Below are 25,526 nucleotides of genomic sequence, written 5' to 3' on the forward strand. Positions count from 1 at the left end.
TAAAAGCCGAAGGGTGAAACGTAATCCATTTCAAATACAGTAAAAAATGGTTTAAATGCGTTTTGTTAATGTAATATTATCAAATATCATTGTAGTTGCTTATTTATGATTATAATAAGAACTTTATATATAATATGGTATTGAATACTTGAAAAATAATTCAAATTTCCGTTAAAAGTGTTTCAAAACACCGGTACAGCTCGATCCTCGATAACGGAGGGTCGATAGACATTGCGCTATCGAACTACCATCACTAAAGAAGACGCTGCTGTTTTGAGTCAAACAATCGATCCGCGAAATTCTTAATTCTAAGTAAAAATAAGAAAGCCCCAACGATGGAGGACGCTCCAAACTTTCAGTTCGTGCTCCCACTGAACGCCTCCGACCTGATCAACTCGTGCGCCGACCAGTACTTCGTAAAGGAAGTATTTCCCAGCTCGGAACTTCCCGGCAAGTTACTCGGTGAGTTTCCGTTGGCGCGTCGTCATATTTGAACATTCCCCAAGTAAAATTTTAACCTAATAATGGCTTTAAATCCTACAGAATGCAAACGCAAAGCACACCTACAAGACCCATTTTACATTTTCGAGCACTTCGACACATACTATTCCGTCGTGGAGGCCCCCGGGGTAGACAGCGCCTCCGTGCGCAATCTGATGCGCTCCTTCGACCTGATCTACATCACTGTCGATAAGCTGGGCCAGGACCTACAGCCGCTGCTCACCGGGGCCGAGCCGATGTCCAATCATGTGCGCAGCAGCTACCTCAATCTCACAAAGATGGTGCTCTTCCTTCAGGTGAGCACGGTGAAGAAGCTCGACCAGATCGTCCAGCAAACGTTGCGGGACCAACAGATCCACGTCCAAAAGAAGCGGGCCAAGCAGCAGGAAATCATGGAACAGTTCCCCGACTGGGACCACAAGCGCGGCAAGTTCCTCATTCAGCTTTTCAACGTTCTCCAGTGTCCGCTGGAGAAGTTGTGGAGTCCACCAGTCGCCGAGGAGGATTTTGTATCGTAAGTAGAGTCTTAGAACGTTTTGTAGAGTCTTCTGTGATGACTGGACTTGAAATTTTTGCAGGATGTTCTGTGACATTTGCTACCGAACTCTGGAGCTGCAGCCACTGCGCTCGGACAACCGACACATCTTCGACACTGTCTTCCAGATCCTGGGAACCTGTATTAAGCGATTCAACCAGGCCATGACATTCCCAGTCCGTATCCTGCAGGTCCTACGCGGCACAGAGCATGCAGCGTCTTCGATTGCAAACGGAATCCTGTTGCTGCACGAAGAATATGGAATCTCATCGGTATTTTCCATTCTACTCAAGAGTATTGTGGAAGTCCTCAACCAGGATACATCCGACTCGGCGGTGTCGAAGAACTTTTCAAATTTTCTCACCGAATTCGCACACATTGCGCCCAAACTGATCATTCCGCACTTGGCGAAGCTGGCCGAGGAGCTGCTCGACTGCCAGTCGCACTCCATCCGCAACTGCGTGCTCCAGATCATCGGCGACACGGTGGTGTGCGAGTTGACCTCGGAGGAGCTCACCGAGGAGTTGCGCGAAGTGCGCAACGAGTTTCTTGATCATCTGCTGGACCACATACTGGACATCTCTGCCCATGTGCGGTCCAAGGTGCTGTCCATATGGCACCACCTCAAGACCCAGCACGCCATTCCGCTCAGCTATCTGACCAAGGTGCTGGGCGAGGCGGTGGGTCGGCTGGAGGACAAGAGCTCGCTGGTGCGGCGCGCCGCCATGCAGCTGATAAAGTCCGCCCTGGAGAGCAATCCCTATTCGCCGAAGCTGTCGCTGGACGAGCTGCGGGCCAAGCACGAAAAGGAGGTGGTGGCCATGGAGCAGCTGAACGAGCGGCTGGAGGAGGAGCGCAAGCAGGAGGAGAAGCTCAACGAAGAGTGGGGCACCCTGGCCGTTGAATTGCTGCCCTTCATCGAGGAGAATCTCACAGAGTGTAAGTTGGACAGTGATTCCATTGCATATTCTTGATCCAACTGGTCCTTCCACAGTTCCTGAGATGCAGTTCGACAAGGAGGAGAGTGACGAGACTCTCATTCAAAGAATCATTCCATTGATGCGGGAAAAGAACTACAAGGCTGTCATCGTGCTGGTCCGCAAGGTGGACTTTCTGGCTGGCAATCAGGCCATGAGGTAGGACATTTCTTTTCCAAGCTACCTAGTCCCTTAACTGAAGAGTCACCTTATCCCTTTTCCAGTGCCATGCTGAAGCACGAGGAGCACTGCGTTTATGTCCTGGCTCTGATGAAAACCTATCACCTTCTGGCCGCAGGATTCAAGCAAAGTGTAGGTCATCCGCCCTCCAGAATATTAAAGGATATCATTTAATATCTTCCCCTTTCAGAGCGAGGAGATGCTGCATCAGATCAAGACGGTGCAGTTCCTCAAGGACAGCATCGACTTTGCCCAAATGGTCACCGACGCCTTCCCCAAGCTCCACGAGATGCTCATGTCGAAGACCAACAGCGACGTCTTCGAAGCCGTGGATCTGTTCACCACCGGCTACCAGTTCGGCATCCACGGCACCCTCTCCGGCATGCAGCAGATGCTTCAGCTGGTCTGGTCCTCCGACAAGGAGAAGCGGGACGCCGTATCGGCGGCCTACAAGCGCATCCTCTTCACCACGGACCAAACGGGACGCACTCACGCCATACTGGTGGTGCAGAACTTGTCCAAGTTCCTCTCGGACATCGAATATGGACACTACAAGGCCCTGGAGTCGCTCATGGCCGAGTGGGTGATCGGTGAGGACATCGACGCTGCGGTGATCAAGGTCCTGTTCGAGAGATTCACCCTCAAGCTGGAGGGCACGACTCCCAACGAGGCGCGTCTGGCACTGCAGCTCCTGATCATGGCCTCCAAGTCGAAGGCCAGCATTTCGGCAGCCAACATAGCTCTGATCGAGTCCATTGGCATTGGGGAGCGGGGGCGTCGCGATCCGCGCCTCTTCTCCGGCTGCCTCCAGTTCCTGTTGAACTCCATCGATGCCAACAACAATGCCAAGTACTACAAGCGCCTGAACAGCGACGCCGAGTTCGTTTTGAGTATCACCCGGCTCTTCCTCGACTTCTTCTTCCACGAGAAGCTGCCCGACTTCGATGATATGGCTACAAGTCTGTTCGAGTACCTGTACAGGATGTGCCAGGCGCCGGATCTGATTGCCCAGCGTCTGGTGGGGGAGCTGTTGCGGCGCTTCAACGAGAACTGGCTGGTGAGGGAGTCGGCACCCGGGGCGGACAAGGAGAACGACCTGGGCTCTCAGCTCTCACAGATACCCTACTCCCAGCCGCAGCCATCGCTGGCCCTCACCCAGACCTTCAGTCCGAGCCAGAGTCAGGGCCAAAGTTTCATGCCCGTGTTCCTGGTGTCGCGCTTCATTTTCTGCATCGGCTATATGACCGTCAAGGAGATGATCTTCCTGGACATGGACGTGTACAACAACATGAAGTACCGCGAGGAGTTGACGGCGCTGGCGGAGCGCGACAAGCGCAACCAGCTGGCGGGCAGCGCCCAGACCACGGCCCGACGAACTTTAAACATGTCCGCGATGGAGGCGCGGAAGCGACTGACGGGAGTGACGGCGGAGCCGCAACAGGAGCCGGACGAGGATCTGGTGGGCGCCACTGCCGAGGACAACATTGCCGAGGAGATCAACGCCATCTGCGAGGACCTAATGCTGTTCAATCCGACCGCCCTGCTCTCCCACCTCTCGCCCATCATCATCGAGATCTGCAAGCGACCGGGCGAGTACCGGGACGCGAAACTGCAGCAGTCTGCCACCTTGGCGCTGGCCCGGCTCATGACCGTGTCGTCGCGGTTCTGTGAATCGAACATGAGCTTCCTAATGAACATCCTCAACCTGACCAGCAACATTCGCATCAAGTGCAACACGGTGGTGGGACTGTCTGATCTTACGTTCCGCTTCCCAAACATCATTGAGCCATGGACCGGACATTTCTATGCCCAGCTCCATGAATCGGACACAGAGCTCCGGCTGACGGCCATCAAGATGCTGTCGCATCTCATCCTGAACGAGATGATCCGCGTTAAGGGCCAGATCGCCGACGTGGCGCTGTGCATCGTCGATGAGAACGAGGAGATACGCGACATCACCAAGCAGTCCTTCAAGGAGATCGCCAACAAGCCGAATATCCTCTACAACGTCCTGCCCGACATCATATCGCGTCTGAGTGATGTGAACCTCGGCCTGGAGGAGGATCGCTACCAGCAGGTCATGTCCTACATCCTGGGCCTCATCCAGAAGGACCGTCAGATTGAAACGCTGGTGGAGAAGCTCTGTCTCCGCTTCCCAGTCACCCGGGTGGAGCGTCAGTGGCGCGACATCGCCTTCTGCCTCAGCCAGCTGACCTACAACGAGCGGGCGGTGAACAAGCTGATCGACAATGTCCAGCACTTCCGGGACAAGGTGCAGGTGGACGAGGTCTATCAGTCCTTCAAGCTGATCATCAGCAACACCAACAAGCAGGGCAAGCCCGAGCTGAAGGCCGTCATCACGGAGTTTGAGAACCGGCTGAAGGAGTGCTTCGAAGTGAATCCGGATCCGTCGGGTCAGTCGGGTGACCAGCCGGGCGGATCGGCAGATGGTGACTCTACTCGCCTGCCCATCAACCGATCTCGTGCTCCGGCCAGGTCGAAGGGTCGTGGCGGTCGCCAGCCAGCCGGCGGCAGGAAGGCTCCGGCCAAAGGACGTGGACGACGCGGTCGCAAGGACTCTAGCTCTGAAGAGACCACCGACAGTGACTCCGATTAGTCCTCGATGGGAGAATGGAAGCAGGAGCTGTCTATTATTTGATCTAAGCTATCTAAGTAGATGTAAATTTTATGTTTTTTTCTTAAATTAATTTTAAAATCATAATTTGTATGTATGATAATAAAAAAAAGGCCTGTATTTCGCAAGGGGGATGTGTGATTCATACCCTGTACTTGGACAAGGACCTCCCTCATATCCTTTATAACCATTTAGGGCCCATTTCCTTGCCAATTTAAACTCGTGTCATGGATTAAAGTCACTCCTCCGCTAATGCCACCGCTCGCATGAGCTCCATGAGCTCCATGAGCTCCATGAGCTGCATGAGTGATTTGCTGCCCAAATTACGTATGCAGCAAATGACCATCATCTTGCTCCCAGCACGCTGCCATAAAAAATTGCCTTACGAGGAGCCAGGACCAAGGAGCTAGGAGCCAAAAGGACGATGTGTAGTAGTGTTGGTGGACTAAAATATGCGCACAAGCCAGCAATTGCAGCGGCGTGGCCATATAGAAATTGAAGCTTGCATACTAAACTGCATTCCCCGCCTACACTGGAGGGGATATTTTTCCCCTTAAAAAAAAATAGGATAATGGATGTTAACAAGGACACTATTGGTTCAAGAGCCTGCTCAGAGGACCGGCTATCATATCTCTTAAACAGATATCCTTTTTGGAGTTCTGGGTCTTATTTTCCCACAGTGTCCTTCGAGAACTCCTCCAACTTGGGCTCTGGCGGCGACATCTCTTCCACCCAGCTCCATGTGAGCCTGTCCGGTTGGAGTTCGTCCTGGACGCCGTGAATTATTCAAACAAATGGCGGAGCAACAGCGGCGACGCAACTTTTCAAACTGGAACTGGAACTGGAGCGGGAGCGGGAGCTCCGGGCTTCCATCATCACTCTGTAACTCTCCCAGTGGCTCCAGTGCATCATCGTGTCTCCATGCCCACATCTCGTCCAGCATCCTTACAGCTGCATGTCCTTGCTGCAGCTCTGTCTCCGGCGCCTTGTTAGTTCAAGGACGGCAATTTGTGTTTGGCAGTACACTGTGGGAAATTCTATATTACTTTTCATCAAGGAGTTTCTAAAAAAAGTTATTAAAAGTAAAAATAGTTTGTAATAATTTCCTAGTTTTTTTTCTTAATTTCAGTGTATAGGTAGGTGGGCGAAACCGGAAGGGGATTCTAAAGGGGAGTCTAAAAAATGGCTGACATGCAAAATGACAACCGGAAACTAAACCTTACATCCCTGTCACAGTGATGCCAGACATCTGACATCAAATTAATTAAATTATAAACAATTTCAAGCCTTAAATAACTTAATTTAACTAAAAATGTAAGCTTAACTCTAAAATACATAACAAATAATACAATTTAAAGCAATCTTTGACAAAGAAATTAAATAAAATAGGAATCAGCTGTCAGTGCACAGTCCAGCAGGACGATGTAGGAAGTACTGTCCTCGGACAGCAAAGGACATCGGGATAAAAGAAGCCCCAGGGGCCATGGAGGCAAAAAAAAAAAAAAGAAAAGGAGCAGGAATCTGGAGCAGGAGGATGGAATGGAACCGGAACTTATCGCATACAATGCGCATTAGTAGTGTCTACATGCGTCCGCATCAAGTTATTTCCATACTGGTCAGAGTCCAGAGTCCAGAGTCCTGTGTCCAGAGTCCTGTGTCCAGAGTCCTGTGTCCTGAGACCGGCTGTTGCATATTTCAAGGAGCTTTGTGGATTTTCTCCGTTTGTCGTCGTCTTCGGACTTTTTTGCTCCACTTTGTCTCAGTCAGCTGGCGGAATCTTTGGAAAAATGTGTCCTCCTTTGGGGATTCCTTGTACAGAGGTATCCTTTACGAAATAGTCCTCCACTAATTAGTTATTGGTCCTTTTGCGGTTTTCAGGACTGTGGAGGACAATATCTAATTCTGGACTTTCTGGACCGCAACTATGCGCCTGCCACTGACAACTGGCACTGGGTTACTGGTTAGTGGGTCCTGGGTCCTGGGTCCTTCGTCCTTCGTCCTGGAATATGCATATTCCTGGTTGCGACTTGCGGCTTTTAATTCAGTTATAATGTGATATGCGGCCTGACCGCAAACTTCTTGCCGTCGTCCTTGCAGTAACACATGTCAACCTTTAATGCATTACAACTGCATTCCCCGACACCAGCCACTTGCCCCTCCTTCAATTATCCTTCGCCAGGACTACGCCCACTAATTTTTCCACAATTTCAGTCTCAATTGAGTTTCTAATTAACTCTGCATCTTAATTCGAATAGATTTAAATTCAATTGTGCTTCACAATACAAGTCTTGTCATTAATTTTTTTATTTTTTGCCTAATTAATTAAATGAAGAACTTTTTAAATTTAAATTAATATGTCCTAGCTTCTTCTTTAATTTGTCTTATTTCTCTTAAGAGGATATTTTTTGGGACATAAGAAAGAGAGTGATCTTAAGGCCCGTTATGCTCCTCATTTCCAAGAGAAGAAATTTAACTAATGCTCCCCCCATTTCTAGTGAGAGCAAGAGAGCATTGTGGTGGGTTTAGCTTTGGAGGATCAGTGGGGAGCGCTTCAGTCCTCTCTTCTTGTTCAGTGAGAGCGCATCGGCTAAAGGAGTGAGCCTGCGGCTGATCCGCCATTCTATACTTTCTATTCATTATTATTTGTTCCTTTTCCAGAAAATCAAAATGCAAACTAAAACCATTTAAAACCAGTAATTATTAAGTCAAGCCAAAATAAAATCTCTCGAAAAGAAGCTGCAAAGAGAGCATCCACGAAATGACGGAATCAAATCTCGTTATTCTCAACACTAACATACTGTACTTTATTGCTCTTCGTTCGAGTGATTAGTGAGCGATAGAGAGGAAGTTTGGATGGATTGGAAGCTCAGCTTTGGAAAAGTATGATGAGAGTTTTAGTTTAGCCTTTGGAGAGGCTCTGGGAAGTGCAACTCAATTGGAGAAAGAGAGTTATTCTAAAACGAAAGCAAAGAGATCAATAGCTGGGAATGGGTATGAATGGGAAATTAAGGTAAGTTTTTTATTTCCTTTTATTTTATTACTTCTTATTTTTGAAAAGTAAAAAAAAAATAATAAATATTTAAAAGTAACTAAAAGTGAAAAGTTTAAAGTAAAAAACACCAAAATCAAAACGAAGATGGATTGCCTAAATAATTATTAAATTTTCATTTAAAAAAAATTATTTTTTTATTTTCCTATATTCTTTTATATTGTTTTAAAATTTATATATATTTTACACATTTTATACACATATTTATAGTTTTATTTATTTTTTTCTTAAATACCTTAAATATCCTTTTTTAATATAATTTCCCTCAAAGAAAGAAAATTCCTTTCCCTTTATCTGATCATTTGAAGTGCTTCCGATTATTGATTTCGCAAATTTCCCCGAGGGCAGATTTTCTTCAAAAGTGCATTTCCATTGAGAGAGAGAGAGCGAGACTTTGGTCAGCTCCAGCTCCAGCTTCAGCTGTTTATTTTGTTTTTGGGTGCTATGCTGTACATATGTCTCCACTTATCCAACGCCCCCAACCACCATGCCCCCCAAGCCGCCATCGACTTTTAACCACTCTTCCTTATGCACACCGTGCCGGCGGCAAATTGCAAAATGGACACAATTTTTGCTGCCATTTTTTTTGTAGTTTTCTCTTTTTTTTTTCGTACATTTTCTCTTTCTTGTTCATAAATATAACGGCTATTATAAATGCACACATACTCGTATGCGTTTACACTGGGAAATTTCAAAATGGGAGGAGATTTTAAAGAGAAAAATTATATATATTTTTAATATTTTGTTTAATATAAAAAGTAAAAAATATTTTTAATAAATAATGTTACTTATGAATAAAACTTGTAAGCCCTTAGGACTAAGATAAACTCAAATATTGAGTCCTGTATGACACTTCTCTCTTTTGAAGACAACTAAAGCATACTTTTATGGGTCTTATACTTTATTATTATATTTCCTTAGTTAAAATGTCTGCCTATAAGACTGATATAACTAAATTAAGAGCCTCTCTTACATAAGAATAATAAAACTCTTAAAATTGTAAAAAATAACAAAAAATTTAACATGAAATGTAGCATTAATTTGCTCGAATTTTATGGCAGTGTTTATAGTTTAGATATGCTGATATGCAGGGTCGCCCAAGGAGGCGGTGGGCGGTAAGAAGGCGTGGCAGCTGAAGGGGGCGTGGGGGTGACACGCATGCAAAACTTTGTGTAGGAAGCAAACCAGTTCAAGTGCCTGGAAAAGTAAAGTCGTCTGGTGACTTAAGTTGTTATAAAAATGCAAATTTTTTACAGCTTTTGCCATTTCCTAGAGCAACAACACGACGACGAAGGATAGTATGTGTGTAAGGATATAGGAGCTAGGAAGGAGCAGGCTTAGTCGGTTGGGGGTGAAGGATATATAACATACATATATGGAACGATAACTACACGAAATGGTTGTAATGATTTTGTCATGAGTTTTGTTGCGGGGCATAAACTAGGCTGAGCATTCAACTCCAGGACGTGGAACGTAGGAGGTAGGATGTAGGATGTAGGTCCGAAGGACGTGGGCTGAGGATGACCCCAACTTGGCACACAAGGATTCTATCCACTATGAGGACAAACTCAAAAGGCAGCCCTGGCGGACATTCGCATGCATCCTCGCAACCAGAAATGGGACAAAGTCTTGAGTGTTTGCACAACAAACAAAATACATAAATATTTAAAGCAAGTCATTTAAATAATAATTTCAATAAACTAGTAATTATATTAGACATGGTTATTAGGACCCTTGGACTATCTATTATATAATCCTTCTATTATCCTTCCTCATCATTTCTTAACGTGTAAGGATGAACTGCTCGTGACATACAACGTATCCTGGCATTTACTTAACTACTCCAAGAACATGGCAGAGATCCTTGGGACAACCTCAGAGTTATGGTCACGTCTTCAGTTGGGGCATGGTCCTGGCATTGACCACTTGACAGTCCGAGTGACCAGCCCTCACATCCAGCTTCGTGACCAGCTCCCAGCTACCAGGTCCTTTATGTCATCGCAATATGAATATCCTTGCCAAGCCACTAGCCACATGGCTAGTTAATGTGTTTAGTTGGGATATTGTGGCCAGGCCGCAGATTTTTTGGCGCCAGACTCAAGAATCATAGAGTTTGCTTTAAAAATTTAGTTTTTAAATTAGTTGTTAGTTAAATTTTAAATTAAATAGGAAAAATAATAAGGAAATTTAAACAAAAAACTTTGTTTTTGAAGCTGAAAGAGCACTTGTTCTTTAGCTATTTTCTTAGCCAGCAAGTTTTAAAAGGATATTCAAAGGATAATGACTTGAAACTTGGCTAAGAAACTGTAGATAAGGATCAGTAAGCCATATCCTTAGCGTAGATCCTTTTTGGTCACCTATTAGTTCCCGGTTTTAATGATTTTGGGATGAAAGTAGTCAGAAACTGGTAAAATGAAGCCTTTAGAACATCCTGAAAGTCGTTCAAACACGGATGCATAATGTATGCAGGCACAGGTGGATGGGGGAGGAGAGTGAGGTCCTGTATGTGTCCTTGCCAGGCTGATGTACGAGAGAATTATGCGATAAATGTGCATTTTTGTGAGTTATTCAAAGTATGTGTGTGCACATCGGTGTGTATCTTGGTCCTTGGTTCCAGTGTTGGTGCTCCCTTCTACCGACATCCTTGCTCCTACCCCTCCTACCCCTCCTACCCCTCCTCCCCCTCCATCACCCCTCCGTGAACAGTTCATTTGTGCCGAGGCTTGTGCAATTTATGACAGCGTCTAGGATCAGGACATGCAAAATATGAAGGCAATAAAATGCTTCAGCCGAAAACTGTGAAACTTAAATGCTAATAAGGCGAGGATGGGGGTGGCAGAGTCAGAGTCAGAGTGCTTATCTTTCAGTTGTTATCCTTTTTAGACCCTGTGATGCTGAAAAGATGCTGGCTGGAGTGCCCATCAAGGATGTCAAGGTGCAAACTGTCTCGAGAGATGCCATGTTTTCCAAATGTTACAACAATTGAATGCCAAGTTGAGATTTCTTAAGGATTTTCGATTTTTAATTAAAATTTAATACCGAGTGTTATTATTTTTATAAACAATTTATGAGATAATATTTTAGACATTTTGTGGATTAAATGAAAGGACATTTCAATAAATCTCGAATGGCACATGTGTGTTTACAATGAGGTAATTAATAGAGGTCCTTGGACGGGATTCGGCTACTTACTGGCATCCTTTTTGGAGCGGCATTTAAATTCCAAGGTGCAAACTGCCGTTAGATGCAATGCAAATTAGCCAGAGAATGGATGGAGATTTAGAGACAGATGCTGCTGCAGATGCAGACAGCTTTTGATTTTAATTTTAATTAAAACTTGGGGAAGAAGGCCAGAGCAGCAGAGACCATCCCTGGCAGCTGTGAGAAATCTTTAACAATAATAAGCTATGACGAGTGGTGCATAAATTTATTTTCCGGAATGCATTTCCCACAGATTTCAGGAGAGAGCTATTTGTGTATCTTAAGGATACAAATTTGTGTATCTTTATCTGTTGGGTGTGAGTGTGTGTGGGAAGTGGAGAGAGAGATACATGAAAACTAACGGTTACAAAACCATAAAACAAATTACATTCTGCCAGCGCTGGCTTCGCAGTCGCAGAAGTGAAAGAGATAGAGACAGACTACTTGGGTGCAAAAGAGTGGGGGGGATAGTAAGGGGGACTAGTGGGGCCTAATGGTGGACTAGTGGGGGCGAGTGAGATGCTTTGATTATGTGAACCTTGGCGGAATGACTCTTGCTCTCCTCGCTCATCTCAAGTTGTCTTCTTTGACGGCGGCAGCGGCAGCGGCAGAGGCGTCGACTTCGCCGTCACCGTCGACGTTCGGCAATAAAAAGCACAACATAAATGTGAGAGCACTCATTCCGGCGGTTTTTTAAGTTTTTTCCTACCCCTCCCTCTCTCTCTCTCTCCCTCTCACCCACCTCCACATCCCTCCCCGCCATTACGGAACTCGACCTGCGGAAATCCCTTTGAAATATGTCAAAAAAAAAAAAATAAAAAACCGTCTTCTAAATGGCAAAAATTAATATAAACAATGAGTTAAGAGGGGTTGAAAAGGGGGTTCTTCATAAAAAAAGAGGCTAGTAATTGCACAAAAATAGTTTCAACAGAATAATTATTATTGGGATTAAAAAAATATCACAATTTTTTGTCTTAAAATCTTCAAAAGAGGAATAAAAAATATTAAAATTCATCCTAAAAACTATAATTTTAGTTAAAACAAGAAAGGAAAGCTAACTTCGGGCGGAGCCGAAGTTGATATACCCTTGCAGTTCAGTCGCAGTCCGCTAGGTGGCGCCACCCATCTTATTTTATTAGATATATAGCGGATCGTTTATAGTCGGCCGATCCTTATGAAAATTGGCAGATCACATTGTTTTCCCCAAAATAGAATCTGTACCAAATCCCATCTTTCTAACTTAAAAAACACCAAAGTTATGCCAATTTCGATCGTTCTATGACAGCTATAGGATATAGTCGGCCGATCCTTATGAAATTTTGTACATAAGATATTTTGGTCAAATATAACATGTGTAGAAACTCCCAACCCTCTAACTTAAAAAACACCAAAGTTATGGCATTTCCGATCAATCAGTTATATGGCAGCTATAGGATATAGTCGACCGATCCCGGCCGTTCCGACTTATATACAGCCTGCAAAGGAAAGAAGGGTGTGTGCAAAGTTTCAACTCGATAGCTTTAAAACTGAGAGACTAGTTTGCGTAGAAACAGACAGACGGACAGACGGACAGACGGACATGCTCATATCGACTCAGGAGGTGATCCTGATCAAGAATATATATACTTTATAGGGTCGGAGATGTCTCCTTCACTGCGTTGCACACTTTTGACCAAAATTATAATACCCTCTGCAAGGGTATAAAAAGGGTAATTATTTATAGAAATTAAAAGTGTCATAACACTGTGTCTTAAAATCTTCAAAAAAAAGGATAAAAATAATTAAAGTTAATCCTAAAAACTATAAATTTTAAATTTCAAACAAAATAATTACTCATACAAGTTTAAAATATCACAATATCTTGCCTTAAAATCTTCAAAAGTTACTTACAAAAAATATAAATAAATTTTAACAACTACAATTTTAGTTCAAAAACAGAATAATTATTCATAGAAGTTAAAAATTATTATAAATTTATGTCACAAATGGATACAAAATCCTAAAAACTAGAATTTAAATTTTAAAACAGAATATTTATTTATAGAACTTAATAATATTATAACTTTGTGTTTTAAAATCTTCAAAAGATAGTATAAAAGAAATATAATAAATATAAATATATTATATTTAAATAGAAATTAATGCGTTAAAATCTTCAAAAAATGTATGAAAAATATTAAAATTAATCCTAAAAACAATAATTTTAATAAGAAACCTTTAAAACCGTTAGGATCCCTAGATACCTCTTATTTAGATGCTATGCCGAGCATGAAAGGCAAAAAAAAAGACAACAACCGAGATACTCGTACAATAATGCATAAATTGTGGCAAGTTATAGCTGCTCCGGCGTTTCCATGTCGTCCTTTTTGGCTTATCCCCGGGAAACGGGCCAGGATAAGGGTAAAGGAGAGAGAGAGTCTACCACGGCTCCATATTGAAGATGAGAATATGCGAAGATTTTTCCACTTTACAACAGCAACAGCAAGTACAAAAAAAAAGCAAACTTTTTAATTATCTATACATGTAGATGTGCTGGCATGTGTTTGTTGGCAATTAAAGTCATATAAAAAGCTAGGGTAGCCCACTTCCATGCTCCTCTTAGCCTTCCCCTCTCTCTCTGTCATCCCCAATCAACTTCATCCTCATCCTCATCCTCATCTCAAGTTAAAATTAAAATTACTTTGGTTTGTGTTTTCGCTTGGCGTTCAGAGGAAGGACAAGGAAAGGGGGCAATTTAATGGGTCACAGGGTCAGCTTTAAGTGACACACACACACATCCTTACACTCACTGACCCACAGGAAACCGAAATGGCGTTCAATTCAATTTTGGTTCAATTCAATTAGACGGGGGAGGATTTAATTGAAATGCCGCCAGAGAAAAAAAACTTTTTAATGCCTCAGCACAAAATGATGTCCAAACATTTTGTCCTTCCTTGATGTCCTTGTTGCCATTGTTGTTGTTGTTGTTTTTGTTGTTTTTGTTGAATGTTAATGCTATTGGTTTCCCGAGCAACCAAAATTGATGTCAATTGATATTGATAATCCATGCATTATGCGCGATAAACAAAGTTAATTGAATCAAAGGCGCTACCCTCCACTCCACTCCACTCCTCCAGCTACTACTACTACTGCCACTGCGTTAATGGTGCGTATGACCAGTGTCCTTTAAGGACGAAATCGAATCTGAAATGGGATTAGCGCCCGGATGCCTCAAATGCCCCAAAATGCCCAGATACTCGGATATTCGAATGCTAATTCCTTCAATATGACTCGACACAAAATACTTCACATTTAAATGTTCACGTTCAGCCAATTAAAAACTATTTTAACAACTGAAATTAATTAAGATTGAAAAAATATGTTCATTAAATTGCATTAAAAACACGGCATGCCATTTTTATTTTAATGAAAATAAGTCAGGGCCTGTTTTAAAGTTAATATTTGAATAGAATGTTAACTCTTCTAGGCAGATTGGTTATTTGGTCCTTCGAGATGGATAGGAGGTTGTGGAAAGGGTGTTCCATTGGTTTAATTCTACTCTAGAAGAGCTAGAGAAGAGTTACTACATTGTACATTTTTTTCTACACAATATTAAGTCTAATAGACTGATAGTCCAGTTGGTCCTTCGAGCTGGATAAGAGAGGTTATGGAAAAGGTGTTTCAATTGCTTAATTTTCATTTGTTAAGCTCTAAAAGAGCTGGAAAAGAGGTACTATATTCTTAAATTTATCTAGACAGTAGTAGCTCTTCTGGAATCTACAAAATATTAAGTCTTATAGACTGATAGTTCAGTTGGTCCTTCGAGCTTGATGGGCCTACTAACATTCTATTCATTTTCTTTTTGGTTTAACTCTCTCAGAGAAGAGTCTGGAAGTACTATATTTTAAATGCTTTCTACTAAATGTCAACTCTTCGAGACAGATCTTTCAGTTGGTCCTTCCAGCTGGATGATTCTTCTCTAAAAGAGCTAAAAAAGAGTTAATATATTCTTAAATTTTTCTAGAAAATGCTAACTCTTGTAGACTGATTGTTGGGAGGATGGCTTAAATCTTCCACAAAATACTACTTTATGTAAACTCTTCCAGACACATCTTTGGTCCTTCGAGACGGATAGAAACTCCCATAAAAAGACTACCGCAAATCCTACAAATGTTGAAACCATTCCCTTTCTGGTTTCATATCTGGGCGATAAATAACTGGAATACCTGGAAGTTACAAGTTCCATTGAAAGCCCCAACTTTGACGGTTGGCGCTTATATTTAAGTTTTTTTTGTTTTAGGGCTAAAGAAAGCCGTCGCAGAGAACCGTAGAAGGGGCTGTAGAACACCACCTGGCAAGGCGTCAAAATTAAAAAGTTTCGACAGCGCTTCAACAACAATTTGGCAAGTTTCTTGATGCTTGAAATGAACAATAGTTTTAAAATGCCACCAACCCCGGATAACTGCCTGTCCCTCCAGGGGCCCAGTTTTATGAGCTTGGCAAAAAGTTAGCTAACAATTATTTTTTGCCGGGGCAAACGCAAAAATACGAAAAATCTACATGACACTGAATGAGTTTTCAAAGTTTTCCAGGCAGTGACAACCGGGGTAGGGCGAGAGGCATTATCATTTGGCTTGTAGGTGTCTTTGTGTGTCAGTGTGTGTGTGTGTGTGTGTGTGTGTGTGTGTGTGTGTGTGTGGGAGTCTATGAGAGTGTGTGTAAGAGTGTGTGTTGGTGTGCCTAATGCACATTTCAGGGAGTATTCTTATTCGTTTGCGTATTCTCCAGCTGAAGCTGTCCAAATGTTCTGTCAAAGCACACACGCACTTTCTCCCAACCCACATACCCCTTTACAGTTTCCCAAATATACACTGAAAAAAAGGTATAACTAAGAGGAAAATACTAGATATTCTATTACTAAAGTTTGAGATAGAAGTTCTGATAGATAGGCTCAAGGAATTAATCTAAATCGGAGCTTATAAGAAGTTTCTACCTCCCAGTGTCTGGAAGGACCAAAAGCAGTATTGGTTTAGATCTCTACTTCAAAATTTTTTGATTTTCTAAGTTATTGGTTCAGTGTACTGTGTACTCCCTTATCCTGCGGCACGTCTTGTCCTTTCCATATGCGGTTTATCTACAACTCGCACTGACATTGGACTCTCTGTTCTGTGCTCCATGCCCCGGTTCCCTCACAGGAAACGGAAAGAAATCAGGCACTTCCCCTCCTACGGGCCATGCCCTCCTGTATGTATGTCCTTCCCATTGCCTTGATCCTGGCCAGCCCCAGTTGTCTGTTCGTTTTAAAACTTTGCGCAATTGTAATTATTTTTCGATTTGCATGCTGCAGTTTTTCAGTTGTCCAGCAACTTTAGAGCAGCAGTTAGAGTAGCAGCAGCAGCAGCAACAATAGCAGTAGCAGTGTAGTAACAACAATAAAAGTGGCACTTTCAACTGCCACTTGCAGCAGACCTCTCTCTTCGTATAGAGCCTGGTCACTAACCACCCACTCTGCACCCACACTGGATGACCCACCCATCCACCCACCATCCTGGCCTGGCCTGGACAATGAGGAAAATGCCTGAGCAAATGTTTGGCTTTGTTCGCTTAATTACAAAAATTGCGAAAGCTTCAAATAATTTTGATCAGCTTTCTCCTGCAGTATTTTCGAACAAAACTCTCTCGGATGTGATGTGGAGCTGGACTGGGGCAGTGGTGGACAGTGGAATTAATAAGGATTGCAACTGAAATTGGATACCAGGATTGGAGAGTAGAAAAAATGGATAAAAAATAATATAATTATTTGTTAAATTAATTCAATCCATTGAAATATTATATCACTTCATGTGTTTTTATTTTGTCCAATTAGAGATGTTATTAACACTTAATTGAATAAATATTAATTACATAATTATACTTGTAGTTTTCAAAGGCTTTAGAGCTAAAAATGACACAACTCCCCACAGTGCCAATCCAGGCCAGTTGGGAAACGAATTCTTGGACAGGCCACCCACCATATGAGACCGACGAACCCCGACGCCCCAACGAACCAAAAAACTTTGCACGCACTTGGCACATTGTTTGGGAGGCATTGGGTGGGTGGCTCATTTGTGGGTGGTGGTGGCTGGTGGTTGGTGGGTGGGTGGATCTGTCAAGTGTGCGGTGGTTGTGGCCATCAGAAGTCCAAGTCCGTTCGCACACATTTCCAGGCGAAGTTCCAGGACTTAACATCATCATCAAGAGCATCCAGTCCAGAGGAAGTGGGAGGTGGGAACTGGGCCATGTTATAGTGGTTTCTGTTATTAAAAATAATGTTTAAGATATTTTTTTATTAAATATTAAGAAAAGTGAGGCCTAAAATATCTAAAAAACTAACAGAAAAATGGCATTTCCTAAACATATGTTCTGAGAGAGATATGTATTAGGAAGTTCTGTCCGCTTAAATATTTATTTTTATTTCATATCTAATACATCATATCGAATATTATTTTATCCTACCCCCCTTTAAAAATATAAAAACTCCATTTCTTCACCTCATTTTCCACTGTAATGTCCTGCAAAGTTAAGAAAAACTGGCATTTGGTTGCAAAAAAGGGCGAGAAATGTGATTATGGAAGACTTTTTGGAGAAGAATTTAAAAGGGAGTCTCCCTTGAAAGGCAAATCAGAAGGTCCACCCCATAGGGGAAAGGATAAGAAAGAGAATCCTTAAAGACAAAGTCCCAGATAGATGAGGAAAATGAAAAGAAAATACCAAAGTCCGAACAGATTAATTAATTTTCTTGGTAATCTTATTTTTTTTTTGTTCAAAAAGGGAAGAGATGGAATAGGAGTAGTGTGTGTCCTTTCGCCAAAAGGACATCTGTTTTAGCTTAATTAACGTTTATTTAAAGTAAGGTCCCTGAACTGCTCGTCATACTAACTAGACATGTTTTTAGTAATTTTTTTGTTGTTTTGTTTTTGAGAGCAATGTCTCAAGTATTGCGATCTCCTGGCATTTAGGACCTTCTGGGAGTCCTTTTGCCATTTCCATCCTGTGCCCCTGAAGCCTGAGAGTGCCCCTACCCCCCTCTCTCTCTCTGCCCCTTGTAAAGCATGCAACACCCGGTGGAACCGATCCCATTGTGTTCCGCTGTTGTGGCCGGGGCGTCTGAAATTTAATACTTTTGCACATTTTCTAAACTGTCGTTGGCCTTAGCGCCATGCCATCGCTTCCTTCCTTCCTTTCCGGTACCTGTCGTCGCCCCCCACCCTCCTCCTTTTCTCCCAGGACATGTGTGTGTAAGTGTTAGTGGGTGTGGATGCGGATGCGGATGCGGACCTCTGTGCATTTTTCTATTCCCGTTTTCATTTATGCAACGTTGCCACAGAAGCCAGCGAAGAAGCATGCTGCAAAAGGAGCCAAAAGCAACAAAATTTTCTCTGTGTTTTTCTAAAATTAAAAAAAAGCAGTGGAAAAATATGCGCGCTGCGTCGCTGCTTCATTGCTGCGGTTGACAGCGGCAACTACACTCGGAGAAATTTTTAAAATTAAAAATTAAAAAAAAATTAATCAAGATTTTAGGGTTTTTAGAGAAAGATAAAAGGACAAGCGGACAGCAGGACCTTGTAAGATATGACATTTTATTTAGTTTGGATTATTTTTTTTCAAGTGTATCTGCAGCGGCAGTGGTAATAGTGGCAGCTGCAACATTGATGCCGCTGCCCGCTGCCCCCCTCCCTGCCGAGCTGCAATTTTTATGACATTTCATTTGCATGCCGCGCGCAAAGTCAGCAGAGGCAGAGGCAGAGGCAGAGACTGTGGCAGCAACAGTAGTGGCAGCAAAAAGAAATTAAACACAACAGCGTCAAGGGATAGCAGCTGCGGTGTGGCAGTAGAAGGGGGGGCCGGTGGGGAGTGTTGCCATTTTAGTATGCACACAGAATTGTTAACAATATGGCGCCTCCGTTCACCATACTTTGTAGCTCCCCCGCGCCCATCAGACCTCATACTCCACCCCCCTTTTGGTACGCCCCTGGCTCCTCTGATTTTCCTTTTCCATTTTCCATTTTCCTTTTGGCTTGATCTCTCTCAGCCCCGTAGCCGAAAGGGCTGCGGGTATGTGCGGCTGGAAGTGATGTTGGCCTGTCCAAGATTTATCGGCCCGGTCTGGCCGATCAAAGTGGCTTTATTGAAACGGAAGTGGTCCAAGAATTTGCTTTTTAAGAATATATCTTAATCCTAAGGATAGTATCTACAGATTCATGAGGTCTGCAAGGGCTACAAAATTGTTTATGATTTTTTAGAGTCGAAATAGACAAACGGACAGTTTGACGGACACGCGGACAGGTAGAAGGAGATTCAAGTACCTTGTTTGTATCTAATAATAAAATTAGGGGAAAAAAGACATTCTATATTAAGTCAAATTTAAGAAAATAGACTAAATTAACAGTTTAAAGGACATTTTAGGTAAAAAATATGAACGGACAGACTTACGGACACTCTAACGGACAGATAAAAAATCAAAAAAAAAACAAGAAAAATGTGAAATAATAGAATTAGACACATACTAAATTACTTTCCTTGTTTAAATCTCACTATTAAAAATTTGAACTTAAATTTAAAATATTTTACACTACCCTCTCCCTCATCAAAGGGTATCATAACCTTCGATACATTACCAATTTCCGATTTGTTGGCTTTGTTTCCCTTTGTTTTTAGCCAGCACTGTCAGTATTTGTATTTTTTTTAATTAATTCAGTTTTGAGCAATTAGTTTTGATGCGTTGCGTTTAAAATTAATTGCAGTAGCGTTAATTGGCTGCAATCTGCCACTCCCCCCAGGATACTTCCGGTTTAGGGGGTAGGGACAGGGACCAGAGCCCAGAGCTTAGGCCACAGAGGAGTTTGGGGGAATAAATCATCTAAAAAGTGCACAACACACAAAAATGTTTCCTCTGCGGCTCATTAAAGCTTAATTTGTTGAGTGCCGCCAAGGGGTAGAGACAGTCAGAGGAGAGGAGCGAGTTGGCTAAAATACGAAATTAATTATATATATATATAGGTTGGATGGATTGTATATATATAGAGGTATGCTTAATTGCCAAGGTGTCCTTTTTCTTTGACATTCTCGGCGAAAGGGGGGATCGGCTTACGCCTTCTAATGCGATACACATGTACGCATAGCTAATCAATTTAATGCCACATGCCACATGCCGCACTCTTCGCTTTCCGCCTAATTGTTGTGGCTGCTCAGGAGAGGAGAGTTTTCGAAAGAGTCGTCAGGGTTTCTAAAATTGTTAAAGCCATTTATCCCCTCTACCCATATTAACCAAATTTCTGTTTTTTATTTTGACTTTGAAACTTCTTCCGTCTTCCAAAATCATTCGAAAGTCATGCCACAAGTTACTTCAAAGTTGGACTGGCCTCCTCTTATATATATTGATCTTAAAATAGACCAATTTAATTACCATTTGGAGTGTTATTTTCCTTTTGTGACCTCTACTTTTCCGGCTGCCACTGATGTGCTCATTAAAATGTGCTAAGGTTTCTTAAATTACCATTACCAATGGCTGGAAAGCTGGAGCTCCACCACTGCGTATGCGTAATATGCGACAAAAAATATACATATGTGTGTGTGTGTTTAGTGTGATGGTGTGTAGGTGTATAGGTGTGTAGGAGTGTGGGTGTACCGTATATATTTGCTAATTAGAATACGCTTGCGGTTTTCCATTTCGAAATGTCATAAATACACCACGAACACACACATACACTCTCCCTCTCGTAGTTACTGGGAACTCCATCCTAGTGGTTGGATTATTTGTTTTTTTTTGTTCAGGATGCTCAGGTCTTGTCCGGGAGCTGCGGTCATGACCGCCGAGGGTTCACTGTTCTGTCCCCACTGCCATCCAACCACCTGCAGCATCCCTGGCCACCGTTCGTGTGGCTCCTGTGGCGGAGCTGGCAAAAACTATGGCCTATTTATGTGGGCCCCGGGCTGGGGATCCTGGTCAAGTTTGGTTATCAGCCACCACGAGAGAGCAGTGAAGTGCACAGGAAACCGAAAAGGGGCTTTAAATATGTAAGAATATAATACCTATTACATACTTTTTACATGTTTCTATTTAATATTGAAAAACTAAGACTTTGCTGATGAAAGTTGCAAGGAAAACCCCTTGAAAAATACCAGCTTGCCTCCGATTGTGGCAGCTGCATGTCTTTCATTATCTTGATTGTGGGTTTCGATGCTTAAATTATTTGCATTGCTCTTTGGTGCACCTAAAAAGGACACCATTTCCCACAACCAGGACCAGAGAATTCCTATTAGAGTTGCCTTCCACCACTCCTCTAATTTGTACAGGGTCGTAGTCCTTTCTATTTTTGTGAGGACTGGAGAGGAGTGTGTCACTTTTGAGTTGCAAGTGTCAGGTTCGATCTCCGGTAGTTGAAAGTATTTTTAAACTATATTTTTTTTTATTCAAATCCTAGTTCTCTTTAAATCCCAGCTTCTGTTTCTAGTTCTATGCGGGGAAGAGCCTCCTCTGTTAAAGCAAATACCTCTCATCTATATTCTGATTTTTCCAAGTCGTGTCCCGAGGACATTGCTTTGATTTTGCTTTCCTATATTCCTTTTTTTTCCTTTTTTTTTTTTTTTTTTGCTGGCTGCTCTTTTTCTGTTTGCATTTGGCATTTGGCGGCGACACTTGCAGCTGTGGCGCCTCCAATGATTAACGCTCTGATCGGCACTTGCCGCACATTGGGGCAGAAATAGTTTGTTTCTTGAATGGAAAGTGGGTTTTTTTTCTTTTTTTTTTAATATTATATAAGAGTAGCCTGCTTTTAATTCTAGGCTTAGTTATAATTAATAATTAAATGAAATAAATTTTAAGTGAAAAAATCAAACTCGTTCTACTGCTTGTAACCTTTTCAGAACAAGCCCAAAAACTGCCCGAGGGCCATGAAAGAGGTCACGAGGTCGTTTTGGCTTGTTTGCCGGGCAACTTGTGTGTTTGTTTGTTTGTTTGTTGAATATTTTTGTTTGAGAACATCAACATCTTTGGCGACACGAACATAAACCCATACCATACCATACCATACCATACTTAGTCAATAAACACATTGGCAAATAATTACATTTGGGGCCTGGTTAAGTGATGGAAGTTAAGTTTCCAGCTTATTTCTAGTCAAATAGATATCTATAGTTTTGCTTTAGACTATGACTTTAGTTAGTGGGCTAGCTAAGACAGCTAGTATAACTAGTATAGCCTGGTATTCATAGTCGAGGAGCATAATTTTGCACAAGTGCAGGCGTGGCATGGGCCTTGGCACAATTGCATTTAGCTCTCCTGGTATTTATTATCGGATTGGATCGGTGCTACGAATTCTGAGTTTCTGAGTGCCCATGTATTATATTAGTTAAGAAGCCAAAGCACGCACACACGTCCAGCCCCCACAATATCCGCACACATGTGTGTTAATGTATGCGTGCATGAATGAGCATTAAACAATGGCCGTCCGGCCAAATTGACGGAAGGACTAACCCACCCATCCACCCATCCACCAACCCACTCGACTGTCCGACTATCCGACTCCCAACCCGGCTGGCTGGCTGACTAACTGGCGAGTGTTATTTAATTACGTTCAAACAAAATTCAATTGAATTTCCTCTCCTGCCGTCGCCGTCGCAGATTTGAGCTCTGGGCTGCTCTGCTATGCACTAGCACGCTCAACACTTCCCCACATCCTTCGCATCCCTTCCGCCAGCCACACAAATCCATAAGCGTAGGCAGAAACTGATCAGGAGTGCCTCATTCATGGAGGTGCTCCTGAATACCCAGGGTTTTAGGGGGCTTTCAATGGGAGGAGTGGAAGGATAATGGCTTGTCCGGTTGTCCGCAGAACTATACCTCTTTATGTTGTTATATTACAAGACTTGGCTTGGTCTCTAGTCTAGTTAGTTAGTCTAGCTATTAAGGTCCTTATAACCTCTGTTTTTTAGGTATTACTTTAGTACTCTTAACAGAAGAGTCCTGTCCGCCTGTCCGTCAAAATTTAACTTCTTTTAAGCCTTAACTTCATACTTAGCTATAAGTTTTCAGTATCCTTTTGAATAGAAGACCTTATAGCCTCTATATGTTTGGATATTATTTTATTTTTATATAAACTACAGTCTTGTTCCTGTGTCCGCCTGTCCGTCTGTCCGCTTAACCTCAAAAATCTTTAATTAAAATTGTCACAGAATCCCCTTTTTGATGAGACTCTGTTCTCCCAAAACAGCCTAGCCTTCATGCTAGTTGCACACACTTACACCCACACTCACACACACACACTTACACACACACCCACACTAACACACACTCACACACACACACTCACACAATGTGCAAACACATTTTGTTATACAAAATAAACAAATCAAATTAGAATTAATGTTGAATAATTAGTCGAAACATAACGCATTGGGGGCATTTACGATTGCGATAGGACCTGCAGTCCTTTGGAATAGGGACGATAGGTAGGGACGGGGGCGCTACATAAATGTCCTGTGAGTGTGCGGTCGTGTGTGTAAGTGTGTAAGTGTGTGTGTGTGTGTGCTCAATGGCATGCAAGTGGTTTGTTTGTTAAACATGTAATTTCATTTTGAACTCCCTGCCGCAAGAAATGGCCACTGCCTTGGGGGCACTTTCCAAAGGGGATTGTAAGGAGGGGAGGGCTGGGCGCAGGACACCCCCTTCCCCCAGAAGGGAGCCAGAACTTGGGAGCTGAGAGCTGAGAGCTAAGAGCCTCTGTAAGCCTCAAATTCCTAAGCAGTTTTGGCCTCAAATCCGATTTTCAATGCAACGAAAATTCAATGCGGCCAGAAGACATTGTTCACCTGGTAATCCTTGGTAGTCTTTACAATTCCATGGAACTTTCAATCATTGGTATATATTGGAGCCAGAGCTATCTAGTACGTAGATCATTAAAAAGCCAAGCCTGTTAGCAATTGTCAATAATATATAATATTTATCGTCAGCAACCATAAGAGTTCGTGTCTATGCGCTTGACCAATTTTCAGTTTCAATTTGAATTAGCATTACAGTTTATTGGACAGGAGTGAGGTCTCTTCTGTCGGTTGCTGGCATTTCACCACAATTCCGAGACCAATTACAGCCAAAATTAATAGTTATTAACATAATGGCAGTTACTTGGCCCCAGAAATATCAGTTTTTGCTTAATGACTTTGCCTTCTAGACCTTAAATTACTTCAGGATTGTATTGATAAAAGGGACATTTATTTCTGGGCTTATTTTCAAACAATTTGCCTTCAATCACATAAAGCATATAGGCATTATCCTGTTGCTGGGACCCAGGATCCTGACGGGAGGATAATGCTAATTGATTGCGGTGCCGGTGCCATATCCCTCCCACCACTTGAGCCTCCAGTCGGCATTACCTATTCTACTTATCCCCTGCACGAGGTGGAGAGTGCTCCCCTACACATGGAATTATTTTTGAGGTTATGAGAGCTTGTATTTTGAGGTTATGAGAGTTCTCTGTCCGCCTGTCCGCTTCAGATTTGAAAATAATGTGTTTTATTTTGCTAATCCCTTTAAAAATAGTTTCTTTTTATATCTTTTTATAATATTTTAGTAAGATCTACATCTTAGAGTCTGTAAACTGTCTCTCTGTGGAATCTGTCCGCCACTTTGTCCGCGTGTCCGCTCCATATTTTTGGAATATTACTTAACCTACTGACATTTCTTTTCTCCGCCTGCAAAATGAAGATGGAAGGCGTTTCTTTTGGGATGATAAAAAAAGAAATCAACGCAAATTGCTAAATGTTGCAGCTAAGCCCCATGCCACGCCCCCACTTCCTCCTCCGCCTCCTCCTCATGCCACCCATGTGCCACCATTTAAAAAAGAAAATCAGAACGAACCGAAGGTGGCGGCAAAAGAAACAAGATGGAATATCTTTTAAGCCGTAGTCGGTAACTTGCCGGCTTTAATGGCAACGGCTTAGAGTCCTTCCTTTCCCTGTCCCTCTCTCTTTCTACACATATATCTGGGCCTGTCTCTGTCCTTATCTCTATCTCTGTAGCCGTCTCTGTCTCTTTTATTTGGTGCATAATTGAAATTTATGCTTAAATACATTCAACGAGCTGCTGAGCGGCTTATGATCCTTCCATCACTTCTTTTTCCTTTGGAATGTTGTGCTCATTTTTTCGGGGAGCCAAGGAGCCAAGGAGCCAAGGAGGTATGGGCGGTATGGTTGTGCGGGGGCGTGGTGCGTGTGTGTATTTTGCATATTTAACTTTGCATTTGAGCGCTAAGCTTTCTTAGTTTATTATTTAAACAGAAACAGGCGAACGACGTTGACGGCGACGACGGCAAGGATGACGAGGATGTCGACGAGCTGGCAAGGACGAAATTCCACATCAGTGGTGGTGGTGGCAGTAAGTGGGTGGTGTTGATGGTGGGTATGGTGGTTAAAGGGTGCTCAGGGATGGAGCGG

The 25,526-nt window shown here is 42.8% G+C and overlaps 1 protein-coding gene and 1 long non-coding RNA gene across 2 annotated transcripts in view; both read left to right on the top strand.

The window, feature by feature from the left end:
- Window positions 1-220: 220 nt before the first annotated feature.
- On the top strand, window positions 221-5,003 carry LOC6505047 (condensin complex subunit 1). Its single transcript, XM_001965531.4, has 6 exons — window positions 221-462; window positions 544-1,015; window positions 1,080-1,975; window positions 2,031-2,172; window positions 2,238-2,325; window positions 2,384-5,003. The coding sequence occupies exons 1-6, from the start codon at window positions 336-338 to the stop codon at window positions 4,808-4,810; spliced, it is 4,152 nt and encodes a 1,383-aa protein (XP_001965567.1). The 5' UTR covers window positions 221-335; the 3' UTR covers window positions 4,811-5,003.
- A 2,466-nt stretch (window positions 5,004-7,469) lies between these two features.
- The window catches only part of LOC116655042, a 138,697-nt gene continuing 120,640 nt past the window's right edge, over window positions 7,470-25,526 (top strand). Inside the window, exon 1 of the long non-coding RNA XR_004310186.2 lies at window positions 7,470-7,838. This is a non-coding gene — a long non-coding RNA (uncharacterized LOC116655042). The remainder of the gene's footprint in view (window positions 7,839-25,526) is intronic.

Source organism: Drosophila ananassae, chromosome XR (genome assembly GCF_017639315.1).
Source record: "Drosophila ananassae strain 14024-0371.13 chromosome XR, ASM1763931v2, whole genome shotgun sequence".
NCBI lineage: Eukaryota > Metazoa > Arthropoda > Insecta > Diptera > Drosophilidae > Drosophila > Drosophila ananassae.